At 45.2% G+C, this 16,555-nt stretch overlaps 1 protein-coding gene across 3 annotated transcripts; it reads right to left on the bottom strand.

The window, feature by feature from the left end:
• Positions 1-2,448: 2,448 nt before the first annotated feature.
• LOC138971709 (uncharacterized) lies at positions 2,449-12,217 on the bottom strand. 3 transcript variants are annotated; one of them, XM_070344487.1, is made up of 5 exons: positions 11,981-12,217; positions 9,699-10,343; positions 8,817-8,995; positions 4,177-5,726; positions 2,449-2,780 (listed from the first exon to the last, which is right to left on the bottom strand). In XM_070344487.1, the coding sequence occupies exons 2-5, from the start codon at positions 10,266-10,268 to the stop codon at positions 2,593-2,595; spliced, it is 2,487 nt and encodes an 828-aa protein (XP_070200588.1). In that variant the 5' UTR covers positions 10,269-10,343; positions 11,981-12,217; the 3' UTR covers positions 2,449-2,592. The 3 variants fall into 3 exon arrangements, with proteins under 3 accessions (XP_070200588.1, XP_070200590.1, XP_070200589.1); XM_070344489.1 differs by having other exon boundaries at positions 8,817-8,992; XM_070344488.1 differs by lacking the exon at positions 11,981-12,217 and having other exon boundaries at positions 9,699-10,516.
• Positions 12,218-16,555: the final 4,338 nt, after the last annotated feature.

The following is a 16,555-nucleotide window of genomic DNA, read 5'->3' as shown; positions in this document are numbered from 1 at the left end:
TATTTTAGTGTTTGTAAGTTTGCTTTTGCGAATTTGATTTCGGGGGGTGTCCTAGGTCTCCCGTCCACTGCATAAACACTAATTGTGACCCTCCACCACGGAATGAGTTGCATGTCACCGTGCATGATGTTCATATTTGTGCATTTTCCTAGAGTTTTTTATGCTCTATCCAGTGGTGAAACACGTTTTAGAAAAGAGCGAAAACTGTTTGAGTTATAAGCCTGTGACAAAGGTGACCCTCACACTGTTACCAGACACTCCCCGGACTTATATTTAGCCTAGCGCAGAACCGCGCGAGGTGACATGCAACTCATTTCGTGGTGGAGGGTCAAAATGAGTTACTTCCCCTGGGGTCGCATTTATCCAGACCATGAGCGATAGCGTGGACCGATGATTGTCAGAATGCTTCTGTCCAAGCTAATATACGGACTGCGGGCGCCCTTCCCCTTCACACATACAAAATCATGGATGTCTCGTGAATACCAGACATTTTACATAATTATTCACTGTGTCTTTTTGTTGTTCACGCTAAGTTGAAGAGCGTGATAATCGCGTGTATGTGTTGAAAACAGTGTGTGTGTGTGTGTGTGTGTGTCAGACATGGGAATTGTCCGCCGAACGGCGGATTTCTGCCGAATTTTTTTTTTGTTCCGCCGAAAATGCAAAAGTATCCGCCGAAAAAATAAAGGGGGGAGGCACACAAAACAAGTCGCGTAAGGCGAAAATACAATATTTAGTCAAGTACTGAAGTAGCTGTCGAACTCACAGAATGAAACTGAACGCAATGCCATTTTTTCAGCAAGACCGTATACTCGTAGCATCGTCAGTCCACCGCTCATGGCAAAGGCAGTGAAATTGACAAGAAGAGCGGGGTAGTAGTTGCGCTAAGAAGGATAGCACGCTTTTCTGTACCTCTCTTTGTTTTAACTTTCTGAGCGTGTTTTTAATCCAAACATATCATATCTATATGTTTTTGGAATCAGGAACCGACAAGGAATAAGATGAAAGTGTTTTTAAATTGATTTGGACAATTTAATTTTGATAATAATTTTTATATATTTAATTTTCAGAGCTTGTTTTTAATCCGAATATAACATATTTATATGTTTTTGGAATCAGCAAATGATGGAGAATAAGATAAACGTAAATTTGGATCGTTTTATAAATTTTTATTTTTTTTTACAATTTTCCGATTTTTAATGACCAAAGTCATTAATTAATTTTTAAGCCACCAAGCTGAAATGCAATACCGAACCCCGGGCTTCGTCGAAGATTACTTGACCAAAATTTCAACCAATTTGGTTGAAAAATGAGGGCGTGACAGTGCCGCCTCAACTTTCACGAAAAGCCGGATATGACGTCATCAGAGACATTTATCAAAAAAATGAAAAAAACGTTCGGGGATTTCATACCCAGGAACTCTCATGTCAAATTTCATAAAGATCGGTCCAGTAGTTTAGTCTGAATCGCTCTACACACACACACACACACACACACACGCACGCACGCACGCACACACATACGCACATACACCACGACCCTCGTTTCGATTCCCCCTCGATGTTAAAATATTTAGTCAAAACTTGACTAAATATAAAAAGCACCGGTTACTTTGGCCTTTGCGCAAAAGCCCGTGAAAACTTTCCGTACTTTGTTCACGCACTGCTACCGCCCGCCTCAGTTATTGAACTTTTATGTTTGAAAGTAAACCAGATTGCACATATTGTGTTACACGTTACATTTTCCTGTTTGTCTCAACAGATCAATTTTTTTTACAAATGTAAACCATATAATACATGTATGTATATATTTTTTTTCTTCAAAAAAGCAAAAATTGGTACATTTTTGTACTAAAAACTCTAATTCTAAAAACAGAATTTAATGGCAAACTTGGAGCTCAGATGACACCAGATTGCACCATCTGGGTTCTTTGGAGAAATTTTTTTTTCCGGGGGGGGCATGCTTTGCGCCGTCGACTTGACGCTTCGCGTCTTCAGTTATACATTTTCCGCCTTTTTTACAATTTTCAATTCCCATGCCTGGTGTGTGTGAGTCGCCTGTTGGTGAGATATGTGCGCGTTATAAATATTCGTATTATTAATATTATATATCCCCATCAATTAAAATAACTTTGGGTACAAGTAGGCGTGTGTGTGAGTGAGAGTATGTAAAACAAACTAATAGGGCCGTTTTGAAAACAGTGTGTATGTGTGTGTGTGTGTGTGTGTGTGACGGTGTGAATAATCATATTTATATATATATCCCCATCAATTAAAATAACTTTGGGTACAAGTGGGCGCTCGCGTGCATGTGTGTGTGTGCACACGTGCGGCGTTTGTGTGTGTATATATGTGACTGTAGGGTATGCGCGTTTGTGTGTGTGTGTGTGTGTGTGTGTGTGTGCTATGTTACCGGATTTGGCGTGACAATGACAACACGTTGGTGTTACATTCACAACACTATGAAGACACTTTGACGTAACACATTTATTCATACCATTTTTAGCGTGATATTCAGAACACTGTGTGACATTGAGAACGCTTTGTCATGACATTTACAACACCGTTGGCGTGACATTCTTGCCAAGACAAATCACGACTTTCCCGTCTCATTTTTGTGCGTACGGCGATGAGCGCGACAATTGTTCTTTGAAGCGAAAGCTCGGCCACAGACTTCACACTCAAATGGTTTTTCTCCAGTGTGTACTCTCTTGTGTATAATGAGGGACTGGCTGTGACGGTAAGAGGCCCCGCACTCCTCGCACCGGTATGGTTTCTCACCTGAAAAGAAGACATCATAATCAAAATGTGTGCATGTTACATTTCATCCACAACATCGGGAAAAGCATGGTATCAGTTTCCCCAAATCGCAAAAGACACGCGAGTGCATTATGTGGAATACACAAAATACTACATGACTTGCTGTATATTACCAGATTTACACTCGTTATTTTTTCAAATATTGAAATGCTCGCTTTCGATCGCAGTTCAATCTTTATAAAAAAATAAAAATAAAAAAAATAAAAAAACTATTAAAAAAAAAACACTCTTGTACACCGGGTACAACACAGCAAGCTAGCCATGAAATATTCTCTAGTTTGCTTACTCATTTTCCGTCATGGCTATGCATGTTGAGAGATCCACTGACGTCTTTCACGAGAGTGACCCAACAAAAAGGAATGACGTCATAATCTGTGTGACGCCATAATCTTTGAAATTTTCGCGCCGTCTTTCTGTTTCATGTGGGGTTAATACGCTTGTCTTTGTCTCGTCTGTGTACATAGAGAATCATAATGCATGGCTTGATGTGCCGTCACGGTACCAGAGTTACATGAGTTGCTTTTTAAATATTGAAATGCGAACGAAAGCGGACTTTCCAATATTTGAAAAAGCAACGAGTGTAAATGTGGTACAACACAGCAAGCCATGTAGTATTTTGTTTTCATCTACATACGTTTGAGAGACCACTCGTGGGATAACAATATCGTTTAATTCACGTGTGGTAATATCATGGGAATGAGGTCGTGTCAAACTAGTCTGGCAGGGACCTGATTTTCCTCTGCTCATGGTGCCCAAATCACCGAGACACAAATCAGACTAACCGGCGAACAGAAATCAAAATGTGCACTGTTCCATGGGTGTGCGATTTCAAATTTGACTGCTCGTGTGAAGCGGGGAAATTTTGTTTGTTTGTTTGTTTGCTTAACGCCCAGCCAACCACGAAGGGCCATATCGGTAGCGGGGAAATAGCTCAGTCGGTAGCGGCGCTGGCTTCAAAACCAGTTGTCGCTATCGGCGTTGGTTTGATCCCCACGTTCGGCGAGGGATTTATTTCCCAGAGTCATCTTTGTGCAGACTCTCCTCGGTGGCCGAACACCCCCGTGTGCACGCATGCGCACGATAAAGAACCCAAGTTCACAGCGAAAGTCTCAGGGCTTGGAAACATCAGAGGAAAAAAAAATGGGTAGCGCCGTATACTGTATGGCAGCTCGCTTTCCCCAGGGAGAAAGCAGCCCGAATTTCCATGAGGGTAACCTCACAGGACTATATACAATCTTATCCTCTTATCCTTATCCTTACATACAATATATCTCACGCTAGAGTTAGTAAGGGCAAACAAATCCAGCGTGAGACGTTATCAAAAGACACGATTGAAACGAATGGAACAAATTCTCACCTGTGTGGGTCATCTTGTGCGTTGCGAGTCCAGATGCCGATTTGAAACGTCTGGCGCACACCTCACATACATATCGTTTCTCATTTGAGTGGGTACGCTTATGCCGACTCAAGTTGCCTCGCGAGTTAAACGACTTGTTGCACTTGGAGCATGAGTAAAGCTTCAACCTGGTGTGAATATTAAAATGCACTTTGAAGTTCTCCCGTCGACTAAACTCTTTGCCACATAAATGGCACAGGTACGGCTTTTTTCCAGTATGCATTCGGAAATGTGCGTCGTATAGTCTCCGGCATCGAGTAGCTGCGCAGACAGTGCATGTGATGGAAACCTTATTGCAACAAGTATGACGAGACAGGGAAAAGGCCACGGGAAGCTGCTTCTCGCAAAGAGGACACCACCTGTTGGGATACGGGTGGGAGCGGAGATGGGACATCATCAGCGGGAAGGTTGTGAACCCGCTGTCACACTGGGGACACTTGTATGGAAGTGGTCCTTTCCATTCGCTGCTCTCTGCGCCGCCATTCTCTGCTCTTTGAGACGTGACTTTACCACGCCTTGCACGCCGCTTTGAAACGGCTGAAGACAGGGGAAATACACTGTGAACATTGGTGCTTTCTGTTTTCTTTTCCTCCGAACAGACAGACCCTAGAACAGTGTGGGTTGTTTGTTTCTGATGTGGAGTTTGAGTAGAGCGGTTCCGTCTTTTTGCATGGCGTCGTTTTCCGCTCACACCAGCCTTTAGCAGCTTCCGCTTTGTCAAATCCATAGCTCCACCAGGAGGAGATTTCACATGTGTGTGCAGCATGGGTGCCACCGAGGCCTGTCTGCTAACTTCAGGCGATAATAATTGTTTTCCAGTATCAGACACGGGGCCCTCTCTCTTCACACAAGACAATGATACCTGTTTTTTAACTGCACCAGAAATAATCCTCTTTTTCGTTTCACCAGACAATGGTACCAGTCCAGGAAAGGCACTAGACACAAGACTTTCTATCTCCACACCAGACAGGGCCAGGGGCGATGTTTTCTGTTGGCCTTCATCAAGAACTGATTCTGATTTAACTTGGCTCAAATCAACCTCTCCGCCCCCAGTTTGAGGCGATAAGATGTTGGTTTTAGGCGATGAAATGCTGGTTTTAGGCGATAAGATGTTGGTTTTAGGCGATGAAATGCTGGTTTTAGGCGATGAAATGCTGGTTTGAGGCCACGAGATGTTGCATTCATACATTCCATCGCTGTCGTCAGTAGATTGGGTAGATGGGTGTTGGGGAGAAGGGTGTTGGGGAGATGGTTGTTGAAGAGATGGTTGTTGGGGAGATGGCTTGTGGGGAGATGGCTTGTGGGGAGATGGTTGTTGGGGAGATGGTTGTTGGGGAGATGGCTGGTGGGGAGATGGCTGGTGTGGAGATGGTGGTTTGGAAGAAGGCACTCGGGAGGACGGTAGTTGGAAGTCCTGCTCTTTAGCAGCAATGTGACAGCAGTTGGAACAGTAGTGACTCAGGGGAAAGTCACAAGCAGCACACGTCTCACTTCTCAGTGTATTTTCATAACTGCAAATATTCAGTTCACTATTAAATGCGTGTGAGATGCACCTCCACCACTTCGCACCCCCCTCCCCACCCAACACCTCGTTTATCCATCCTTTACGGAATGGACAGAAAAACTTACCATCTGTTTAGATGAGTTACACTCCCCTCCCCACCCAACACCTCGTTTATCCATCCTTTACGGAATGGACAGAAAAACTTACCATCTGTTTAGATGAGTTACACTCCCCCTCCCCACTCAACACCTCGTTTATCCATCCTTTACGGAATGGACAGAAAAACTTACCATCTGTTTAGATGAGTTACACTCCCCCTCCCCACCCAACACCTCGTTTATCCATCCTTTACGGAATGGACAGAAAAACTTACCATCTGTTTAGATGAGTTACACTCCCCCTCCCCACTCAACACCTCGTTTATCCATCCTTTACGGAATGGACAGAAAAACTTACCATCTGTTTAGATGAGTTACACTCCCCCGCCCCACTCAACACCTCGTTTATCCATCCTTTACGGAATGGACAGAAAAACTTACCATCTGTTTAGATGAGTTACACTCCCCCTCCCCACCCAACACCTCGTTTATCCATCCTTTACGGAATGGACAGACAAACTTACCATCTGTTTAGATGAGTTACACTCCCCCTCCCCACCCAACACCTCGTTTATCCATCCTTTACGGAATGGACAGAAAAACTTACCATCTGTTTAGATGAGTTACACTCCCCCTCCCCACTCAACACCTCGTTTATCCATCCTTTACGGAATGGACAGACAAACTTACCATCTGTTTAGATGAGTTACACTCCCCCTCCCCACTCAACACCTCGTTTATCCATCCTTTACGGAATGGACAGACAAACTTACCATCTGTTTAGATGAGTTACACTCCCCCGCCCCACTCAACACCTCGTTTATCCATCCTTTACGGAATGGACAGAAAAACTTACCATCTGTTTAGATGAGTTACACTCCCCCTCCCCACCCAACACCTCGTTTATCCATCCTTTACGGAATGGACAGAAAAACTTACCATCTGTTTAGATGAGTTACACTCCCCTCCCCACTCAACACCTCGTTTATCCATCCTTTACGGAATGGACAGAAAAACTTACCATCTGTTTAGATGAGTTACACTCCCCCTCCCCACTCAACACCTCGTTTATCCATCCTTTACGGAATGGACAGAAAAACTTACCATCTGTTTAGATGAGTTACACTCCCCTCCCCACTCAACACCTCGTTTATCCATCCTTTACGGAATGGACAGAAAAACTTACCATCTGTTTAGATGAGTTACACTCCCCCTCCCCTCCCCTTCCCTTCCCCCTCACCACTCCGTGTTGTCATCAAATCCTCTACTATTTGAGGAGATGAGATGCGCCTCCCCCCCCCCCCCCACAGCCCGTTAAGCCATCCTTGACACTAAGCCATCCTCACCGCACACAAAAATGATGAACGAACTATCTGAAATGAGATGCTCCTCCCCTCCTCCCCCTTCTCTTTCCCTCCCCAACCATTGCCCTGTTAAGTCATCCTCGCCAGAAGAAAACTGTTATGAACGAACCATTGGAGCTAATGAGGTGAACCTCTCCCTCCCCTTCCCTACCTACCTACCTACTCAGTCCCTCGATTATCAATTCATCCCGAGAACGAACAGACGAACACACTTTTTGAGGAGATGCGCTGCACCTCGCCCTCACCTCTTCTCTTCATCAATCATCCAATTTAGCTTCTACGAAAAGGAGTGATGAGCTAACCATTTGAGGAGATGAGATGCAACTAGCCCACTCCCCACTATCCTTCCCACTAATGAGGTGAACCTCTCCCTCTCCTTCTCATCCCCACACACCAGAAAGACGAATGAATCATTTGAGAAGGTGAGTTGCACACCCAACCATCCCATCCCACCCCTACCTCCCTGGGCTTCACCACTCAGCTCCTCGTTTAGCCATCAATGTTATCCACATAGCTTCTTCTTCTTCTTCTTCTTCTTCTTCTTCTTCTTCTTCTTCTGCGTTCGTGGGCTGAAACTCCCACGTACACTCGTGTTTTTGCACGACTGAGTGGAATTTAACGTGTATGACCGTTTTTACTCCGCCATTTAGGCAGCCATACGCCGCTTTCGGAGGAAGCATGCTGGGTATTTTTTTGTTTCTATAACCCACCGAACTCTGACATGGATTACAGGATCTTTTCCGTGCGCACTTGGTCTTGTGCTTGCGTGTACACACGAAGGGGGTTAAGTCACTAGCAGGTCTGCACATAAGTTGACCTGGGAGATCGAACGAATCTCCACACTAATCCCACCAGGCGGCCGCGGTATCCACATAACGATAGCCGACGTGACAAGCTCTAATTGAGGAACAAGCTCTAATTGAGGAGGTGAGATGCACCCCCCCTCCCACTCCCTTCCGGCCCAACCATCCCCACCAGAATAACTTGAAAAAAATGACGAACGAATTATTTCAGCAGATGAGATGCACCTCTCCCACTCCCCCATCCCCCCCCCCCACCCCTCTCTTCCTTAACAGCTTATTAAGCCATCCTGGCAAGAAACAACATTACGAACGAATACTATAATTGGGCAGATGAAATGCAACCCCCCCCCCTCCCCACCCCGGCCCACATAACAACCCGTTAAGCCATGATCGTCAGAAAAAATGACGAAGACACTATTTGAGGAGATAAGAAGCACCTCATCCGTCCTGCTCACCCCCTCAACCCCACACAACGTCCACGTTAAACCATCATCGCCACAAACAAAAATGTTGAACGAACCATTTGAGCGGCAGATGAGATGCACCTCTCCCACAACCCGCCTGATTAGTGCCTCCAATGTTTGCCTCCCACCCATTCTCGCCGGCAGAAAATAATAAATCACTTTTCTATGGCGCAAGCCAGATTCACAGCTTCAAGGGCTTTACAATTCCAATTAATATCTCTCTCTCTCTCTCTCTCTCTCTCTCTCTCTCTCTCTCTCTCTCTCTCTCTCTCTCTCTCTCTCTCTCACACACACACACACACACACACACACACACACACACACACACACACACACACACGATATACAAAGAAAAATGAGGAACGTACGTTTTGATGAGATGAGCGGCAAGCTGTGAGTCGTCCCAGTCAAGACTATCCCTGATGACCTGCCACATGCGGAATGTGGACTTTGTGGCGTGAAAACTGATACACGTGTTGGCCTCTCCCTCCGGGCTGACTGACCCCTCCAGCTGTTCCAGTCTTCTTTTCCGAGCAAGCTTGACCTGCTGCACAGACAAACACAGAGACAGTAGCTAAACTAAACACACACACACACACACACACACACACACACACACACACACACACACACACACACACACACACACTAAACTTTGCAAACACACACTAACCAGTATGCACACCAAAAAAAAACCACACACTCTCTCTCTCTCTCTCTCTCTCTCTCTCTCTCTCTCTCTCTCTCTCTCTCTCTCTCTCACACACACACACACTCTCACAGACACATACACAAACACATACCCACACTGACACACACACACACACACACACACACACACACACACACACACACACACACACACATTTGCCTTCGTTTGCCATTTCAATATAAGTTTGTTTGACACGACTGATTCAGTTTCTATCTTTGTCGCTTACACCGCGACACACTTTACTCGATCGCCTGTTCATGTACGATGCGTGTGTGTGTAATTGTGATCGCACACGCCAGTGTGAATGTGTAGGTATGTGTTTGTGTGTGCGTTTGTGTGTGTGTGTGCGCGTGCGTTCGTGAGTGTGTGTGTGTGTGTGAGTATTGGCGAAAGCGGTGGAGATTTCCCAATCCGCTAGTGCCTTGCTTCGATCTTTTTTAAGTAGACCTATTTCATCAGACAAATATTCTGTACCGTTGACTCAAATGTCACCCCATCATTTCCAGCGAGCAACACGTGCAAGAATTATAACTCTCACCTGCACATTGTCCTGTGTCTGCAGAAGGCACATCTCTATTTCCATGGCCACTTTGGCACAGAACGGCAGTTTCGATTTTGTGTAATTAAAAATAAACGGCAGTATCGCACGAAAAGAAACCAGTGTTTTCCCAGATGCACTGGAACACACACAGTTGCCCATAGCATTGAACGCCCGCATCAAGTTGTCCCTGCGAACAATGTGAGGTCCGGGGTGATCGACTACAGTCTTGTGGAACTCCTTAAAAGACAGCCACAGGTTCTCTTCCCCCGGGAACGACTGAAGATGCATCAGGGATGGAATGTTTGGGAGTGACAAAGCCATCATAAAGCCCGGCAGGCACTGCTGACGATCGAAACGCTGGGGGAAGTTCTTCTTCTTGTCGTTCGCTGTTAGATCGTCAGTCCGGACTGCAGGGCGAAACGTGCTGTCCTCTCCAAGTCCTCTCTGGGGCCGTATAGCTTCTTTTGTAGCGCTGTCTCCTCTGGCCAGGTGGTGTCCCTCAGAGCACTGTGGTATGGACAAGCCTGCAGGATGTGCTCTGCTGTCTGATTCTTGCCACACGGACATGGGGGGAGGGAACTAGCTTCAGCTTTGTGGCCATATGATGGTTTAGTCTGTTATGTCCATGTTATGGGGGAAGTTCTGAAACAGAAGATGCCTCAAGATTAAAATGTTCGATCGGAAATGAGAAATGCTACAGTGGAACCCCCCTTTTAGGACCGTCAACAATCTGAGAAAATGAGGTCTAAAAAAGGAGGGAGTCTTAAAATGAGGGATCCTTACAGAGGGGTTCCACTGTATCGTGAAGTTGGCACTGCCGCACGGTGAGGCGCTTGTGAACCACTAAAAAGAATATGCCTCAAGGATAAAATGTTCGGGAGTGAAAAAAAGGGGTCCTTAAGGATGGGCTCCACTGTGGGTTTTGCTGGTAAAGTTTGCTCTCTGGCGAGTACATTTTCACAATCACTAGCCAAAGGCTAATGCATCATTTTGTGTACTTTCAGGGCTGTAAAGAATGTCCACAAGATTGCGGAGTGAAGCACATTCCAGTGGCATCTGGCACAGAGCAGAGCTAGGTTATAATGTAAACACCGCCCCTCCCCAGACTGACATCCAGTGCCAGATAGAATCAAGAACAAGAACAAAAACAATTATTTATTTAACGAGGGAGGGTAAGCAGTGATCTGCTTTTTTTACATCTGGCCCTCGGGACTTGTCTAAAATTCAACGAGCGCTGTCGTCGCGATATAACCTTCGTGGTTGAAAACCGCGACGGTAAACACCAAATAAAGAAAGTAAAGAAAGAACGAGCGCTGCCGGGTCACTGGTCTTCAAACACAAGATTTCAAATACTGACCCTATATCAGTAGCTGTGATTTATAAAACAAGCAAATTAGTTAAATTTGAGTTTCTAACGCCTGTCCTTAAAATGGGCGAAGTCGACTATACGAAGTACACTTCGCGAAGCCGGGCGCACGGAGCTTCAGCACTGAGTTTTCGGTAAAAAGACTTGGCGTAGTTTAGCGAAATAAGACGGAAGCCCAAGCTTTCCACTCCAGACAGCAATACAAATGGAGACTGAGTATGACAATCCAAAGTGAGCTTTGCATTCACCCGTGTGTGTAGTGCCGCCCATGGCTTCCAAGTTTCCATGAAATTAATAGTCACATATTGTGTACATCGGATGCCCGCATACAGCTATGCAACTGAGTCTCAAGTTGCATGTTGCTTTCTATCACTGACACCAAAATACCCGTGTGACCTGGAATAATAGGCCGTGAAAGGTGGATGCAGCGCCTAAAGGCAGTCAATCTACTGGCCGATGTGAATGCGTGATATATTGTGTAAAAAATTCCATATCACACGGCATTAATAGGTAACATGCGCCTTGAGTCGCCTTGTGTGGTGAGATACGTGCGCGATATAAATCCTCGTAAATAAATAAAATAAAATAAAAATCTCTCACGGAAGGTACCAACACACACAAAAATTCTTCAGCTACACACTGGCTTCCCACACCCGCAATAATCAATGGAAGCGGGAGCACTATACTAAGATAGCCTGCTCGCAAAACTGCCACGCGCCACTTCCGAGCTCTTGCGCAGACCAGTAGGCTACCTCAGTGCCAGTAGCCTACAGTCATTGTTTTCAGATATAACGCACGTTCAGACCAGAATTATGCACAGCGTGCTGTTCGACCAAACTGCCATTGATTCAGCGACTAATTGTAGAAAATGAGCATTTACAAGCGTTGCTAACTCGAAGCGTGTGATACTTACCCCGTACGTTTCCGGGACAACCAGTGTCTGGCCTGTCTGAAAACACCTCCGCGTGAGGGATTTTGCAGCCAGCGCAGTGAAGATAAAGAGGGAAAAAATGTCTCTGCTCGCGCGGCAGCAAGCAGGATCTCTCTGAACTGCGTAGGTCAGTATAGAGAGAGTGTGCTTTCTGCCTCGCGAGCCCGAGAAAAATGTCCCTCTTTATCTTTGCTGCGCTGTGTTGCTCCCAGTTGCCGGTCTACAGACTCCGTCAATGAATGAAGAAAGATAACCAATAATTATAATCTGGCACACTCTGTATTTTGTGCTCCGGTTTATTTCCCTTGACTTCGTAGCTTGAGTCGGCAGATACCGAACAAAAACACTTCGGTGGCAAGCAAACCCCTCCGCAGAGAAGAGCCATGTGGCATCTGACTCTTGTCCCCGCCTCTCGGAGTTATCAACAAGTAATACTGAAGGGGTCTATGTCGACCTAAATTCAGTGGAATTCCCTGTAGGTGGAGTTATCAATGGGCTGGTGTAGCTGCTTAGTAGTGTATCGGACCCTAAAGCTGAAGGCCTGCGGTTCAAATCATGCTGGAGTCAATATTTTTTTCTTTATTTTTCCTTTCCTCATAGTAAATTTATATAAAATAAACATTAAAAAACGGAATGTAAAATTAAGTTTAGTTTTTCTTGGACTACTTACTGAAACCGATTTTCCTGGTCAGTGAATTTATCGAAAACGGCATGCTATTTTCAGGAAATGAACAAAGTTCCTAAAATGTTTTAGGAAATGTTTCTAATACTTACTTGCTATGACTATGAGAGATTCGGGAAGACAATGGCATGGCATGCGTCATTATGGTTGAAGGGGAGATGAATCATACAGATATGGCCTCGTGACAAGACATAGGTGATGAAAAGTTCCATTATTTATTTGTCTGTGATTTTTTCAAAGAAGAAAGAGCTGAGTTGTTACCACCTTACTATTGGAAAACACCCAATGCACTTAAATTTAAAAAGTTGCTTGCTACTAAGAAAAAGAAATTGCTAAAGAATATGTTGGACTTTATTAATAGAATTTGTAAAAGTTTTTCATAATTTTTTTATTTTTTTATTTTTTTATTTACTATATTAGCATATAATCATGATTGTATTGATTGTATTTATTGTTCAAAATGCCCCCATGGGTTATGGACTAATAAAACTTGAACTTGATTAAAAAAAATAAAAAATCCCACAAAAATAGACAAACAGAACCAACGAAAAAGCGAGAATACTGAGTACCGGCTTAGTGACATTAATTATTACCGTACTCAAAGTAAATCATGCGTGGGAAACACCCAGCCATACAGATCCAGATCTCTTTCTGTCGGCTCAGTATTTCAATACGAGTGTGTGTGTGGGGATGTGTGTTGATGTGTTTGTATGTGTGTTGATGTGTTTGTATGTGTGAGAGTGTGTGAAGTTGGCAGTCGCGATGGAAACGTGACAAACGCGGCATCTAAAGAGTGGCTTAGCAGGGGGAATAAATCTGCACATCTGAGGGGATATTATTTAGAGCTAGTTCTGCCCCTTGTCCCATAGCAGCTGAAGTACGTTTGTTTCTTGTTACTTTTGTTACTTAGCCATATCAAACACTGTACAAAAGGCATTGTAGTTTCTTTGGCCATATTCAGTGTTAGTAAGACGCCGTCGTTATTATTTGATTCCAGTTGTGAGAAGGGAGGTGGCGAGTTTGCATAATAATCAGGCACTTGAAACTGTCTACTTTTGTTGCATTGATCTCTGCGAGAGTGGATCGTGGTGTGGTTAGTCAGTTAGTAGTAATTGACCGTTCATAGTCATTCATTTGACCATGAAACGTGACTCTCTCTCTCTCTCTCTCCCGCTCTCTCCGAGTATATCTCTCTCCTCTTCCCCTCTCTCTCATAGTCTCTTTCTGTCTTAGTATCTCAGTGTCTCTCTGTTTCTGTCCCTCTATCTCTCCCCCCCCCCCCCGCTCTCTCTCTCTCTCTCTCTCTCTCTCTCTCTCTCTCTCTCTCTCTCTCTCTCTCTCTCTCTCTCTCTCTCTCTCTGAACGAAGTTGTTAGGGAGGAGCAAGCTGGTTTTCGCCAAGATCATTCTACAGTAGATCACATATTTACACTGTTTGGAATCGTACAGAAACAGTTGTTGAGACATAGAAAACTGTATGCAGCCTTTATAGATTTTCGGAAAGCGTTTGACTCTGTTCACAGGGAGAAACTATGGAAAGTACTGGATCAGAATGGCATGTGTGGAAAGATTGTTTTAGCCCTTAAAAGTACTATGTAACTATACGACAGTGAAAACGTGTGTTCGAGCAGGAGGTGAACTTTCAGATGTATTCATGTGTCCAGTCGGCCTAAAACAGGGTGAAAACTGCTCACCGATTTTGTTCTCATTGTTTATTAACGAATTAACCAAAGACATTATGGCAAATGGTTCTTTGGTGATAGTGAAGTGTGTTAGGAAACGCTACCGTTGCTGAGCTTTGGTTCAGTTTTGTGTGTTGCATGTAGTTGACTTATTTGTACTTTGTGTGAAAGTACCGATGTTATATTTTGTAAACACAATATTTATGCTTGGACGAGAATGCAGGTGAACTTTCTAGTCCTGTCAAAACAAGTTGTTTACCATGCTGTTTTAGTCGTGAGTTCGTGGCGTTCGTTCGGATTAAGTGTGTCGGCGCTTTTGATGTACGTCAGAGAGAATGTCGCTAGTTTAGTCCATGCACGGCTCGTATAATGTAGTTGTATCGTGTTCGGTCTGGAATATTCTCGAGATTGAGTATTTACTATATATGCCAGCGCGATTTGAATGTTAAAAAAGCTTCTTTTTGAGTTCTGCTACTATGTGCAGTTGTATGTATTGAATGCTGAATAAATCCCCGAACTCAATTTGACGACTTGTTTTCTGCTGCTGCGAAGACGGGCGACGTAGAATAAAAGAACACAACTATACGGCATTTGAGAACTTGTGGCAATCTCAAGTGTCGTGTAACAATTGGGGGCCAAGCCAAGGATCTACGTTTAACGCCAAGGGTTTTCCAGCAACAAGGACCAGTGTCAAGACAGTCACAGGAGGTCAATCGGGTGTATCCTGAGGGATCAGTATTGAGACTACGGAACCGTGGATTCGGTGTGACTGGTGAAGAGTTTGGTAATCGCCGCAGCTCGGTACGGTGAGCGACGCCGGAGTGTATCGGGATTACAGAGGTTAGCTGCCGTTTGGACGAGACGGACTTCGTCGCGGAGCTAGTGCATTAATACTACGAAATACGACTGAGGTACGTCGTGTACGTATCGTGAGCAGAGTGCGCCGTCACGTTAGACGATGAGGGTGGCAGCCTGCGTCTACGAAGGTGACCAGCGACGAGAGGAGCATCGGAGGTGCAGTAGAGACTGTGTTCTTTTAGAAGACTACATTCGTCTACGTTCGGGGCTGTGAAAGAATACAGACGAACGCACCGGAAAAGACCAGAATGGCTGAGTTCTGGGCAAAAGGAGTTGAACTGGGACTGAAAGGCAAGCAGCTGACGGAGTTCGTCGAGTCCCAGACACGACTGCAAGCGCAGCGTGAAGAAAGACAAGCGCAGCGTGAAGAAAGACAAGCGCAGCGTGAGCGTGAAGAAAGACAAGCGCAGCGTGAGCGAGAAGAAAAAGAAAGACAAGCGCAGCGTGAGCGTGAAGAAAGACAAGCGCAGCGTGAGCGTGAAGAAAGAGAAGCACAGCGTGAAGAAAGGCAAATGGAGCTGAAACGCGTAGAGCTCCAGATAGAAATGGAGACGAAGCGCTTAGAGCTTCAGACAGAAATGGTGCGTGTTCAAAATGAGCACGCGGCACCACGCCAAAGAGATAACCAGCAGCAAATGCTACACAGGGCACCGAAACTTCCAGCATTCGCTGACGGGAAGGACCAGATCGACTGCTACCTTGCAAGATTCGAGAGGTTCGCTGAGAGTGCTAGATGGCAGCGCGACGACTGGGCGATTCAACTCAGCGCACATTTGACTGGGGCAGCACTTGAGGTCTACACTAGACTCTCAAACGATGACGCCAGAGACTATGATGTACTGAAGGAAGCTCTGTTGCGTTGCTACAACTTCACTGAAAGGGGCTACCGTCAACGCTTCCGCGAATGCCAGCCATTGTCTGGAGAGACACCGAGCCAGTTTGTGGAGCGCCTGTCGTCATACCTGCAGAAGTGGGTGGAGTTATCAGGTGAAGAGCAGTCATACGAGAGTCTGCGGGACTTGATCGTGAAGGAGCAGTTCCTTAATGCCTGCCCGAAGGACCTGGCGACCCGCTTGGAAGAGCAAAAACTGCGGGGTTTGAAGGACATTACTGATGCTGCTGAGCGTTATCTCATTGCTCATTGAAGGACCCTGGGGACGTCAAAGTCATCGAAACCTTTCCAAAAGAGCGGGAACCAGGGAAACCAACCTGCCAAGGGACAAACTGAGTCCGCACCATCATCCAATGAAGGGCAGAACATAACGTGTTTCCATTGCAATGCCAAGGGTCACCGAGTCGCCAACTGTCCCCAAAAGAAAAATAACGGACATGTCAA

This window comes from Littorina saxatilis, linkage group LG7 (assembly GCF_037325665.1).
Source record: "Littorina saxatilis isolate snail1 linkage group LG7, US_GU_Lsax_2.0, whole genome shotgun sequence".
Taxonomy (NCBI): Eukaryota; Metazoa; Mollusca; class Gastropoda; order Littorinimorpha; family Littorinidae; genus Littorina; species Littorina saxatilis.
The sequence above is the reverse complement of the archived record's forward strand: the minus strand, read 5'-3'. Positions and strand labels throughout refer to the sequence as shown.